Source organism: Notechis scutatus, chromosome 3 (genome assembly GCF_049901735.1).
Source record: "Notechis scutatus isolate UNSWTSFEM ecotype Mainland chromosome 3, rNotScu1.2, whole genome shotgun sequence".
NCBI lineage: Eukaryota > Metazoa > Chordata > Lepidosauria > Squamata > Elapidae > Notechis > Notechis scutatus.
In genome coordinates, this window is record NC_142011.1 from 49,762,561 (window position 1) to 49,777,000 (window position 14,440).

Genomic DNA, 14,440 nt, shown 5'->3' on the forward strand with positions numbered 1-14,440 from the left:
CAAAACTCGTATGCTTCGCCAAACGCTCCGAGCGAGGTGAGCTCTTTCATACATAGAGAGAGGGGGGAGACGCCGGCATGCTCCGAGAGGCTGGCTCTTTTTCTAGCCGATTCTGACTGAATCTCTATCCCGCTCCTTTATCCTCACGACGGGGTCGGCAGCGACGCTCTCTGGTGCGGCCACCTCAGCTTGCCAGCCTTGCCCCGCTATGAGACGATACTGTGACAGCCGCTGCCGCCGCACTCCTTCTCTTTCCTCGCCTCTCCTCCCTTCGCCGGCAGGAGTGTGCGCGCCTGCTGCCACTGCCGCCGCTCCTGAGGCCATCTGGGGCGGGCAGGTGGGAAAGCAAGCAAGGTGGCTGCGCTGTCTTCTTTTTCCCTCAGCGAAGCGCCGCCGCTTGCCGCCGCCACCGCCACCTGCGACGGGCGAGGAGGTGGCGGAGGCACCCAAAATGTCACCAAGGCAACGAGTGCCTCCCCGCCGGGCCCTCCGCTCATCCCGCCAGGGCCGTGGCAGAGCCGCGCACTGGGCAGAACCAGGAAACACCCGCGGCTTGCCTGCCACGGCCCTGGAGGCACTTCCTGTCAGCCTCGGCTAGAGAAAAGAGCCAGCCTCTCGGAGCACGCCGGCGTCTTTCCCCCCTCTCTCTATGTATGAAAGAGCTCGCCCGCTCGGAGCGTTTGGCGAAGCACACGAGTTTTGCAGTCGGAGAGGGAGGCGGCGGCGAAAGGACGCGGCGGCAACGGCACCGAAATGTCACCAAGGCAACGAGTGCCTCCCGCCGGGCCCTCCGCTCATCCCGCCAGGGCCGTGGCAGAGCTGTGCGTGCTGGGGAGAACCAGGAAACACCCGCGGCTTGCCTGCCATGGCCCTGGAGGCACTTCCTGTCAGCCTCGGCTAGAGAAAAGAGCCAGCCTCTCGGAGCACGCCGGCGTCTTTCCCCCCTCTATGTATGAAAGAAAGAGCTCGCCTCGCTCGGAGCATTTGGCGAAGCACACGAGTTTCGCAGTCGGAGAGGGAGGCGGCGGCAAGGACGCGGCGGCAACGGCAGGATGCTGCAAGTCAGGACCTTGCATTGAAGCAGCCCGGGGGCACGTAGCCACCTCCCTCCAGCCCACCTTGAGGATTTGCCTTTTGTTGTTGGTATACTTGGCTTCAGGCGCTCCTGTGGCTGCCTTCCCTTTGCCTTCGAAGGTAAAGTGAATTATTTTAAACACCTCCGCTCATCCCGCCAGGGCGCGGCAGAGCCGTACGGGCTGGGCAGAACCAGGAAACACCGCGGCTTGCTTTTCCGGCTCTGCTCAGCTCGCACGGCCCTGATGGGATGAGCGGAGGTTTTTAAAATAATTCACTTTACCATCGAAGGCAAAAAGGCGGCCACAGGAGCGCCTGAAGCAAGTGTCTCCTCAGGGCTCCGGTTGCAGGGAGGAGCCCTGACTGGCTGCACGTGGCTGCGCCAAACGCCCGCGGCGTTGCTGTAACGCCACGGCAGCAAGGGGAAGGGAAATTAACGGTGGCGGAAGGTCTCCCGAACATCCAAGCTGTGGGCCCCCCACCCGAGGATGCAAGAGGGGGGGGAAATTAAGTCACCCCTAAAAAGACGTCCTAGCCGTTTTTTCGGGGGTCAAAAAAAAATAAGGCCCGGCCTTATTATGTGAGAAACACGGTACCTCTCCAGGTTATTTGAATTGGGTTGTGGTCAGCCCAATCGTTTGGTAAGATTTTGCTATCTTTGATTTCATTAATTAATTCACCATTTATCCAAGCCATATCTATTCTTGTCCAAATTTTGTGTGGGTTAGAGTAATAAGTAAACTGTTCTTTTTTGGGGTTTAGTTTTCTCCAGATATCTACCAGATTCAGTTCATTCATCATATCCTTACATGGCTTCGAAAATTCTCTTTTTCCTTTTTTATTCTTACTCATGTTACTATGATCCTTCCGGTAGTCAGCAATAGAGTTAAAATCGCCAATCAGACAAATATTGCCTTTTTCGAAATCTATTATTTTTTGGTGGAGATGTTTGAAAAATTTACCTTGATCATCATTTGGGGCATAGATTACTACCAGTAAAAATGTAATGCCATTAATTGAAGTTTGTACCACCAGAGTTCTTCCTTCAGGGTCCGCCCAGATTAATTCTGCTTTTAAATCATCTTTCACATATATTGCAATACCTTTCTTTTTGTGCTTATCTGCTGGTGCTGTAAATAATTTTCCCAGTTTTGGACAATCTAGAAATTTCTCCTCACTTTTCCTAATGTGTGATTCTTGTATGCAAATTATACCAACGTTTTGTTTTATTAGTTTGGTTAGAATCCTCTTCCTTTTAGCTCTTGAATTTAGGCCGTTTATATTGATGGAAAGGATTTTCCTTCCTTCCTCCATTTACTTAAGTCTGCCTCGCTTTTTGTCTCGTAATTATACGACTCTCTTCTTGTGGTTGATATGGGGATGTTTCTACTCTTTCTTGTTGTAGGTTGTCTTTCCCTTGAGTTTGGACGGGTCTTTCTTCTTTGTTCCTATGGCCGTTCCGATCTTCCTGCGTGTTCCTTTGGGTTTCCTCCCTAGTGTGTTGATCCTCCGTGGTTGTTAGCTGTTCTAGGAAGTCTTGTGCTTGTTCTACTGAGTCTATTTTAATTTTTCTTCCCTTCCACGATATTAGCATCCCTTCTGGAATTTGCCATTTGAATGAGATTTCTTTTTTATTTAAGTGGTTAGCTAAAAATTTATATTCTTGCCTTAAGGCCCTCACTTTTCTTGGAATCTGCTTAAGAACTATGATCTCTTTGCCCTTATATAATATTTATTTCAAATGACCAGCTTCTCTGTAGTGGTACCCATGTTTACATCCTGGCATTTGGGAGATGCTTGTTAGGTATAACATTGATACCAAATATGGTTTGGGTGAATAAATATATAAAACTTAGATATCATGGTTTAAGTGCTTATCACTTTAAGCACAATGCAGCAGGCAATTAGCCGATTAAGGGTGCGGTTAGAAGTTACAATATAAGGAAGCATTAGAAGCTGGAAAGCTTACTGGCTGTAACTGTGTGCTGCTGCGACTAACTGTGAGTTACTGGCTGATACTGTCTGTCTGTAACTGTGTCTTGCTGCGACTAACTGTGATTACTGACTGTGAGTGCCTGTGACTGAACTGTTTTTGTTTGCTACTGTTTACTGAATATCCAGCGTTTGTTTCTCTGGAGAGTGAAACCGGAGGAGGAGAAGATATCTTTATCGGCTGATAAAGATATTGCAAGGACTCTTAACTTGGACTATACTAGTGAGTCTTACTGGATGAAAATACTGTGAATGACTTAATGGACTGAATGACAATGCTTAAACTCTAACTGGATTAAAAACTATTTAAACTACAAACAGTGTTTGTGTTCAGTGTCTCTGGGGCCCTCCGCTCTTCTTTGGCTGCCTGGCTTGACTACTGCTGCAATACTCTGCTGGGGTTAATCCTCAAACCCTAACATTGGTTATGGGCCCAGCAGCATAGTCTAACTAACCAGGATATAGCAGAGAGAGTTGGTGTGAGTTGCACATTACTGTAAAAACAAACTGTTTTAATTAGTTTAAAATAGTCAAAATATCTGAAGAGTAATGGCACAAGTAAATTTGTCACAACTGTCCATGATATCCAGGCTGGATGGAACAAACTATGTTTCATGGTCAATGAAATGTAGTTTACTTCTACGCAGAGAAGGTTTGTGGGACATTATAGCAAACCCACCAGATGTGAGTAGCTGGGATCCTGCTAATGATGATGATAAAGAAAAGTTACAAGACTTTAAACTGAAGAATGAGCAGGCTTTATGCATCATAGGACTGACTCTCTGTGATCAGCAGCTTGTCCATATTCGTGGAGAAGAAAATGCTGCAAACTGCTGGGAGAACCTCAGGAAGATTTATGTTCGGGACAGTGTAGGAGCACATATAAATCTTACACGGAAGCTTTTTCGAACGCATCTTCAGAGGAATGGAGATATGTTAGTTCATTTAAACTGTATGAAGAGCATTTTTCAAGATTTGCAAGAAAAAGAGCTTATATTTAATGAACTGCAACAAGTCTACATAATATTATCTTCATTAGATCAAAGCTATGATGACTATGTGACTTCGTTAGAGGTATTGCCAAAAGAAAGCCTCTCATTAACCGAGATTACAGGCAGGCTACTAGAAGAAGCCAGAAGAAGGCGTGAGCGTGACGAGCTGAGAGAAGATAAGAAAGAAGAGAAATTATCTTCAAAGCTTGAAAGAAACCAGATTAGCAAAGTAAAGCACCTGGAAGAAGAGAATTTATCTTCGACAGCATACACAATTAAAAAGTGTTTTAATTGTGGAGGCAGAGGACATTTGGCAAAGTTCTGCAAAAAGAGAAAAGGCCAGAATGTAAAAAGCCAAAGAAAGCATTTGAACTAGCCACGTTTAGCAACTCTGATGTGAAGAATAATTTATGGGTGGTTGACAGTGGCGCATCCCACTGCATCACAAGAGATAAGACAAAATTTATAAAAATGTCTAAAAGCTCTCAACATATATCACTTGCAAATGGCTGGAACCTGAAAGCGAAAGGTCAAGGTTTTGCACGTTGTCCGTACATAAACCAGGATATAAAAATGTTGTATGTACCGCAACTAAAGTTTAATTTGCTTTCAGTAAGGGTATTAGATAAATTAGGTTATGTAATTACTTTTAAGGATAATAATTGCATAATTGAAAAAGATAACAAAAGGGTAACTGCAGCTTTAAATGGAACATTATATGTCTTAGATAATAGTAAGAAAGGGGAGGCACAAACTGTATTTAATAATATAAAGCCTCATGAAGAATGTATCCATTTATTGCATAGGCGTTTGGGGCATGTAAATTTTAAAATGCTAAAACGTACAGTTGAGTTATCTGAAGGAATAAGGTTAAAAACTTGTGATAAATATTTGCGTTGTAATGTTTGCTGTGAAGATAAGAGCAAAGTATTGCCTGCAAATAGGCTAAATGGTTTAAAAACAAAAGAACCTTTAGAAGTAGTATTTGCAGACATAATAGGTCCAAAGAAACCCAGTATGGGGGTGCTAGATATATACTGAGCATTATGGACCATTATTCTAGATATGGGTTTTGCTATTTAATGAAAAGCAAAACTGAAACATATCAACATTTTTCAATTGGCTTAGGTTTGCTGAAAGAAAGTCTAAACGACAACTGATAACCCTAGTGACAGATAATGGTACGGAATTTATTAATAACAAATTCCAGAACAGACTTAAGATAGCTGGAATAGAGCATAAGAAGTCTGCTCCATACAGGCCAGAACATAATGCTTTTATTGAAAGAAGAGGCCAAACACTACAGGCAATGGTTAGAACAATGTTAAATGATTCTGGGTTACCTGATTCTTTGTGGGGGAGGCTACAATGTGTGCTAATAACATATTAAACAACGTTGTTAATACAACAACAGGTGAAATTCCATTTACCAGATGGCATGGCAGGAAACCTGATCTAAGTTACCTGCACACATTTGGTGCACCAGCATGGGTGCATATTCCTGCACAACTCAGGAAAAAAGGGCAACATAGAGCTAAAAGATTTTTCTTCGTTGGTTATCAGGCAAACCATAGGGCATATAGATTTTGGGAGAAAGGCACATCTAAAGTGTTATGTAGTGCTAGTGCCCAATTTCTAGAACATGAAGGATGGGAAAATTAGAACAGGATGCCAATAAAGATGTAATTATTGAATCCTATAGAAATCCCATTAGTTATCCCTGTAACTTTAAAAATAAAGTAAAGAGACAAATACAGGATGAAATAGTGCCCATAAAGGAAGAAACAGATTCAATAGCTGAACAGGATGAGGAAGATGAACAGGTAGTAGTTCAACAAAGTCCTCCTGTAAGCCCTGTAATTCCCAGAAGAACTACACGTGTATCTAGACCGCCTGATAGGTACCAGGCTAACACAGTGTGCCAGATTAATCAAGTTCCTAATTCTGTAGAAGAAATTAAAAAGTATCCTACTAAGGAAAAAGAAAGATGGTATGCAGCAATGAATAAGGAACTGAATTCATTAAGAGATATGAAGGTGTATGAAAATGCCAAATTACCTGCAGGAAAGAAATCCATTGGCTGCAAATGGATATTTAAGGTAAAAATAGATAAGGATGGTAATTTAATCCATAAGGCAAGGTTAGTAGCCCAAGGTTTTAGGCAGAATGCTAATGACTACGATGAGGTGTTTGCACCTAGTCTTAAGGCAGCAACCTTGAGGGCAGCTTTAGTGTGGGCAGCTAGTAAAAACTATATAGTTAACCATCTAGATGTGGAAACTGCTTACTTGCACGCCCCATTAAAACATATTATTTATATGAAAAACCTGTTGGTATTAAAAGTGAAAATAAGAATAATAATGATTGTTGGTTGTTAAAGAAAAGCCTCTATGGTCTTAAACAATCAGGCTATGAATGGAACCAGTATATTGTAAAGGAACTAGACAATATAGGATTTAAAGCTGGTTTAGCCGATCCATGTCTGTTTAAGAGGGAGACAAATGGGAAAGTATCATTATTATTACTATTCACAGATGACATTGCATTGATAACTGAAACTAATGATGAAGCAAATAAAATAATAGCATCATTAGGAAAGAGAATAAAGATCAAGCAATTAGGGAGATAAAGAAGTATCTCGGTTTGAATATAAAGAAAACACGGAAAGGTTTTAAGATATCTCAGGAAGATAAGATAAGCAAATTACTAAAAGATTACAAGATGGAGCTTTGTAAGCCAGCTAAGACTCCAATGAGTCAGGAGTTTAGCAACACTGATGTACAAAGCCCTGAGTTTGATAAGGTGATTTATCAATCTTTAATTGGTAGTTTGAGTTATATTAGTAATTGGTCTAGACCAGATATATCGTACTGCGTGAATCAGTTGGCTAGATTCAATTCTGCACCATGTGAAAGACACTGGAATGCAGCTAAGAGGATATTAAGATATCTTAAAAAGACAATGAATTATTCATTGTATTTAGAACCAAAGGGTGATTTAATTCTGAGTGCTTATGCAGATGCTAGTTTTGCATCAGAAAGAGACACTAGAAAGTCGACTTCAGGAACAGCCATAATGCTGGGTAATACATTAATAGGCTGGAAGTCAATAAGACAACAGCATATAAGTTTGTCTACTATGGAGGCAGAATTCTCCTGTTTATCATTGTTATGTACAGAGTTAATAATGTATAAACAAATGTTAATTGATATAGGTATAACTGTAGATTATCCTATAATTATACATGAAGATAATCAGGCAGCAATTCAAATGGCCACAAATATTGGAGTAAAAACAAGGAGCAAGCATACAGATCTAAGATACCTAAACGTGAGACAATCTGTAAGAAGTAAGATGATTCAGCTAGAGTACTGTATGTCGGAGGACAATTTAGCTGATAATTTTACTAAAGCCCAAGGTGCCAGTAAGCACCAGGAGAGTTGTGAAAAATATGGGATAAGATTGTAAAGGTATTATATATTTATTTCACCCAAAAGGGAGTATGTTAGGTATAACATTGATACCAAATATGGTTTGGGTGAATAAATATATAAAACTTAGATATCATGGTTTAAGTGCTTATCACTTTAAGCACAATGCAGCAGGCAATTAGCCGATTAAGGGTGCGGTTAGAAGTTACAATATAAGGAAGCATTAGAAGCTGGAAAGCTTACTGGCTGTAACTGTGTGCTGCTGCGACTAACTGTGAGTTACTGGCTGATACTGTCTGTCTGTAACTGTGTCTTGCTGCGACTAACTGTGATTACTGACTGTGAGTGCCTGTGACTGAACTGTTTTGTTTGCTACTGTTTACTGAATATCCAGCGTTTGTTTCTCTGGAGAGTGAAACCGAGGAGGAGGAAGATATCTTTATCGGCTGATAAAGATATTGCAAGGACTCTTAACTTGGACTATACTAGTGAGTCTTACTGGATGAAAATACTGTGAATGACTTAATGGACTGAATGACAATGCTTAAACTCTAACTGGATTAAAAACTATTTAAACTACAAACAGTGTTTGTGTTCAGTGTGTGTATACTCTGGGGCCCTTCCGCTCTTCTTTGGCTGCCTGGCTTGACTACTGCTGCAATACTCTGCTAGGGGTTAATCCTCAAACCCTAACAATGCTTATGTTTTATCACTCTTGAAGACCCATCTTTTCATTCAGGCTTTTCCTGTGAAAAGTAGCTTACTCTCTTCTTATGTATTTGTTACATATCTTTTACACCTAATGTTTTTATTTACTATAATTTCATTTGCTAATAATTCAATTGTTTTCCTTTACTTTAATTAGGCACATAATTATATACTGCATTTGAGATATTTCAAAGTAGGACTGTCATAAAAATAGATTCAATATATAAATATGCCACCAAAATCATTTGTCTTTTCTAATTCGCTTTTCTTATTAACCCAATTCAGCAAATGCTACCTGGCCTGTTCATATCTCAGACCCTCTTCGTCTTGACGAGCTTTAATCTCCTGCTGCAGGGCATCTTGGAGTCGTTGCTGCATGTCTTCCAGTTCTGCGATGCGCTTGCACTGACGTTCTGCCTCTGCCTCCTTCAGAACCATTTCTGCTTGCATGGAAGCCCGAGCCTGCAGGTGGGTGAAGTAAAGGCAGTGAGCAGCCAGGATGTATCCTGGCTAGCAGCACGGGGCTAAAAGCAGCCAGGATGTATCCTGGCTAGCAGCACTAATAGCTGGTGAAGTTGGTAACTGATAAAGTCTCTTGTTTTATCTGGGCACCAACAATTTTATTATTTTCCATATATAACCCACACTCACCCAATTAACCTGCCACATTTTAGGTTAGTACAGTAAAACAGTGGGTGGAGATAATGAGTTCACCATAGCTGATATAAGAAGGCAGATATAAGTCACTAATGACTTGTATAAACATAATAATAAACAGGTCGTGGCTCCAAATATATTGTGTGGGGCAAAACCTATTCAAATGTTATTACGGCTTATAAACTATTTTGATTTTTTTAAAAAGAATTCTGTGCTATCCAGTCCATGTTGACTCTTAATGATTAGGTAATTACATCTTCTGCAGGAATTGTTTTATAATAGTTCTAAGACTAGCAAGTCATAGAAATCAGTAAAAGTATTCAAATGAACCATTAAAAACAGCAACAGATAAGATCATATGAATGCTTAGGTTAGTAAGTAGGTTTCTAAAGCTGAGTGCAAACACTCCACAATGGGGCCCAACCTAAGCTTTACTGGAAGTTTATTGTACAAGAGAATGGCCACATACATACACTTGACAACTGGTTCAATATTAGCATTCAGGTGAACAATTAAGAGGGTTTGTTCTTACAGTGAAAAGGCCTAAGACATGGCAATTGGGGATTCATTAATATAATATTTTCATGATCTGTTTAGGCCTAACAAACAGTAATCCATCCTTTAAAATGACTGAGCAGCAAATCAGCTACTAGCGCACAGTCTTCAGTTTTTAGTGCCCGGTAAGAGATTCCACTGAGTAACTACATAGTCACAGAATTCTGTTATAGGTGCAGCCTCTTTGAAGCCAGAATGCAAACCTATACATTGCACTTTGCAGTAACTGAATTTGGACTTCTTGTGGCAGAGTTATCTTTGCCCAAGAGAATCTGCAATAGTAAGACCAGTCAAAGCTGATGGAGGATGCTCTTATTCATTGAGGTTTGTGCAAACGATACAGCTTTATCTAAAGGTAAATCACTCAATCCTAGATCAAAGAACCTTAATTAATTGTTAGATTTATAGCATACCTCCCCTCAAGAAGATCAACAGAGTTTATATTGCATTATTTCCTCCATTTCTTGTTTCCCAAACCAGCAGCCCTACGTGGTAGGTTGAATGAGAGCAAGTGACTTCTTAGTCCTACATTTAGACCACTAGGCTATGCTGGCATTTAAGACTTTTGCATTACGCTTTTTGGCAGACAGAGGTCACTATTATCCTAAATTGGATGACATGATTGTTCAGAATGTTCTACAGTAGAAATTTAACATTCTTTTCTGCTACTGTTCATTTCATACAGAGTCAGAGTACTACCAGATGCACTGCAATTCCTTTTAGAGCTTTGTCTGCGTTAAAAATGTAAAGAGTTTGCCACAGACAACAGGAAGTAGAAAACTCATGGCAGGACCGTATTTATGGTGAACCTATCCATGAAGGCAAGCAGTTTACCAGTTCACTGTGTTATTAAGAAACATGTTACAACCTGTACTGTAATAAACCGTAAATATTTAGTCTGATTCCTTAGGCCTACATAAGAAATTTATCTGCCCTTAGCTATTTAGAAGTATCATAAGAAAGCCATATTTACAATTATTAGGCAATTAAATTATAATGTTGAACTTTAGTTAAGTAAGGCAAACTTCCATTACTGTTTGCATTTCAAATAAAAGGATTCTAACTCAACCAGAAAGTTTATTCTTAAATGTCTCCAAGAACATGTTTTACATGAGAAGAAGCTGTGGAACTGAGCAAGCCATTCAAAATGGCATAAGATTCTAATCATTTCTTCTTCACTGATTGATATAATATCTTTAACGGGCTATGGATCTCTCAGGGTCTGCTTTGAGTGTGCACACCTGTTCTGCTTCCTGAAGCTGAATTTCCAACATCTTATGCATCTCCTCGTGTTGCTGCTGGCGCCGTTGTTCTTCTTCCTGGAGTAAAAGTTCTGCTTGCTTCTGAGCCTCTTTGAGGAGCTCCAGTTCCTGCAGCTTGCGTTCCTTTTCTTCCTGAAGCTGCTTCAGGCGTTGCATTTCCTCTTCCTTGGCCGCTTTCTTTCGTTCTCGCTGCTCCCTCTGCTCCCTCCTCTTCTGCTTTAAGTCCTTGTGCAGAGATTTCTTACCTTCTGCTTGGAGACGGATTGCCATCTGGATGGCTGCCAAGGGAACAGAAGCATCAGGCAGGGCTCCAACCTTTCTCTCTCTAAGTCACAGACCTTAAGGAACACCTTTTCTCTCAGGATATAAAATCAGTCAATCACAAGTTTTAAATCAATATGCTGCAATTTGCCAAAACAGATTCCAGAGCTGCAAAAGTGGCAACTGTGAATAGACAAGTTTACACAACTCAGTGTAGTTTGGGAAACGTTTCTTTTCTTTTAGTTTGCATTAATTTTTATTGTCGTAACTGTTTTTAATAGAATCACTGTAATTTTTTTTTAACGATTTCACAATTCTACTATGGAACAGTCTTCCCAAGGAAACTTTACTTCAAATTGAGGCAAAAATGCTATTTCATACTTGTTTAATTTGGGGTCTCCACAAGGATCTCTATAAAGATATCCAAAATAACATTCTTAAAAGAACCTGTGTTCAAATCCAAAACTAGTTCCAACATTGACACTAAATCTAAAGCACAGATGCTTTTTAACCTTTGGTAAAAATACTAGCAATCTGATTAAGTTCAGTCATGCTCTACAAGAAGATGGTCAGTCCATAAAAAAGTCTGCCTAAAAAATGACAGACTTGCTATTAAGCAGTTCAACTTTTTCATCTCAGATCATCTCAAGGGAGAACGAGGATGCAGCAATGCAAAGCACCATGAGAATACTCACCCAATATCCACTCTTGTCTTTGCTTGGTATCTGAGGCACTCATTTCATAGGTCCGTGAAGATGTTTTCACACAGAACATGCAACGTTTCCCATCTTTATCAGGCAAAATCTTTGAATCAGGAAAGAAGAGAAATTTAAACTTAGCTATAATCTCAAGTGCAACAGGGGAAACTTCATTATTAATAAGCACAAAATCTGTTGGTTCCAACCTGTTGAAGATGGCCCCTTTTCCTATGACATCTCCCAAGTTAAGAACAACCAGATTCCTATTATGATTTTGCAGAAAGGCCACACAAATAGCATTTTTAGCTCATTGGGACAACTTTAAGCAAAGGGACATCACCATATTAATCTCCTAATGACTGAAGTGATACTTTTATTTATCACAGGAGTAGAATAACTGGGAAAACCTTACAAAATGATGTTTCTCAATTTAAATTCCTCTTTGAATCCTCTTTTTTTTCTAATGGAAAATTTGCCCAATAATACAGATTTAACAGATAATCAGAGTTGGAAGAGACTTTGTAGATCATCCAGTCCAACCCCCCGCCCAAGTGGGAGACCCAACATCATTTCTGACAAATGGCAATCCAATCTCTTCTTGAAAGTCTCAACTGATGGCGCTCCCACAACTTCCGAGGGCAAGCTGTTCCATTGGTTGATTGTTCTCACTGTCAGAAAGTTTCTCCTTATTTCCAGGTTAAATCTCTCCTTGTTCAGTTTCCATCCATTATTCCTTGTCTGGCCTACAGGCGCTTTAGAAAATAGCTTGACCCCTTCCTCTCTGTGGCAGCCCCTTAAATATTGGAAGACTGCTATTATGTCTCCCCTGGTCCTTCTCTTTACTAGACTAGCCAAGCCCAGTTCCTGCAATCGTTCGTTGTATGTTTTAGCCTCCAGTCCCCCAATCATCCTGGTTGCTCTTCTCTGTACTTTTTCTAGAGTCTCAACATCTTTTTTATAATGTGGTGAACAAAACTGGATGCAGTACTCTAGGTGTGGGCTTACTAAGACTTTATTAGTACCTCCCTTGATCTTGATTGTATCCCTCTGTTAATACAATTTAGGATTCCATTTTTTGGCTGCTGCTGCACACTGCTGGCTCATATTTAGCTGGTTGTCCACTAAGACTCCAAGATCCCTCTCACAGTTACTGCTATTGAGCCTGGTTTCACCCAGTCTATATGTGTACTTTTGGTTTTTCTTGCCTAAGTGTAGGACTTTACTTTTCTCTACATTGAATTTCATTTTGTTAGATACGGCCCAGTGTTATAGTCTGTCAAGATCCATCTGGATCTTGAGCCTATCTTCTTGGGTGTTAGCTATTCCTGCCAGCTTAGTATCATCTGCAAATTTGGTAAGTTCCCCTTCTATTCCCTCATCTAAGTTGTTAATGAAGATATTGAAGAGTACTGGTCCTAAGACGGAACCTTGTGGCACCCCACTGCTTACTTCCCTCCATGTAGACTTAGACCCATTAAGGACTACTCGTTGAGTATGGTTTGCCAGCCAGTTGCGAATCCATCTAGTGGTGGTGCTATCTATTCCACTTTTTTCTAGCTTACTAAGAAGTAGGTTGTGGTCTACTTTATCAAATGCCTTGCTGATATCTAAATTTGCTGGTCTACTAATTTAGTCACAGAAGAATGAAATAAGATTGTTTTGGCATGATCTGTTTTTTTTTTTAAACAAGTTTTATTAATTTCAAAAACAAACAAATCATCATCAACCATTACATATTTGAACCTTTTTCCATTATAAATTTTACAAGTCAGATAAAACCTTATCTTATACAATACAATTCTATTTTAAACCATTTCTAAATGAGCATAAAAACATCTCTTGTCCTCTATTTCTTTCTGACTTGATTATCGTCATTTTCTTTCTGTGTTTCTAAAAGGTTTCACCAATACTTCTCAAAACATAAACAGACACAAACAAACATATAAAAATCTTTAGTAAAGTAACTTGGCCCCCAGTACCTCTCTTTATATGGGCTTTAATTATATTCATGCTCGTCTTAGAAATCATTACCTATTTTGTTTACCATTCTGTATCTTCTATATATATACTCCACACATTTCACTCTTCATAATTCTATCTTATTCAATCCATCTTAATTTAAATCATTATATTTGTATCTTTTGCCCATCCTTTATTATCCCTCTATCTCATTCCTTATAATGAAGAAAAAAAAATTTCTCCTGAAATCTCTAATCAGAGTATGATGCCTTTCTATCCTCTCCCTAAATATTAGATTAACATTTAAAATGACACCTAATATCCAATCTGATTCTGCTTGGTACATTCTATCTATTAATTTTTACTTTTAATAACAATAAAAACAGAGTAATAAATCGGAAATGTTTAAATACATAGTATCCTCCTAAATACGTGAGTTAAATAATAAATCTAAATAATAAATCTTATAGCATTCTCATTGCCTTCCCTTCAATATTTTATTACATTTTAAAAATCAATAATTATTAAACATTTCAACATTTTAATTTCTTATTAACTCTTAAGCCATTCTAATTTTCTATTTCTAATACAAATATTACAATACCATCTTATGTACCTTGCAAAATCTTTTTAAGAAAATTTATACTTTACCTTTATCCCTGAAAAAGATTCCTCTTTCCCATCCAATTTTAAAACTTTGTGGCTTTTCTCCGCCTTTCCCCTTTCTTTCTTCCCCCACCAGATCTTCCTACCCCCCTTCTTCTAACCTCTGTCTTGCTGGCATCCCTTCTCTGTTGTATTCCCTTTTTCTCTTGTTTGCTATCATTGTATTTATTTTGCATCATATTTTT

The 14,440-nt window shown here is 39.6% G+C and overlaps 1 protein-coding gene across 1 annotated transcript in view; it reads right to left on the minus strand.

Annotated features, from left to right (window-relative positions):
- The window catches only part of DEF6 (DEF6 guanine nucleotide exchange factor), a 71,186-nt gene that overhangs the window by 10,918 nt on the left and 45,828 nt on the right, over window positions 1-14,440 (minus strand). The window contains exons 6-8 of the mRNA XM_026680404.2: window positions 11,628-11,736; window positions 10,651-10,949; window positions 8,493-8,659 (exon numbers count right to left, since the gene is read on the minus strand). Of these exons, the coding sequence (XP_026536189.1) occupies window positions 8,493-8,659; window positions 10,651-10,949; window positions 11,628-11,736 (575 nt within the window). The remainder of the gene's footprint in view (window positions 1-8,492; window positions 8,660-10,650; window positions 10,950-11,627; window positions 11,737-14,440) is intronic.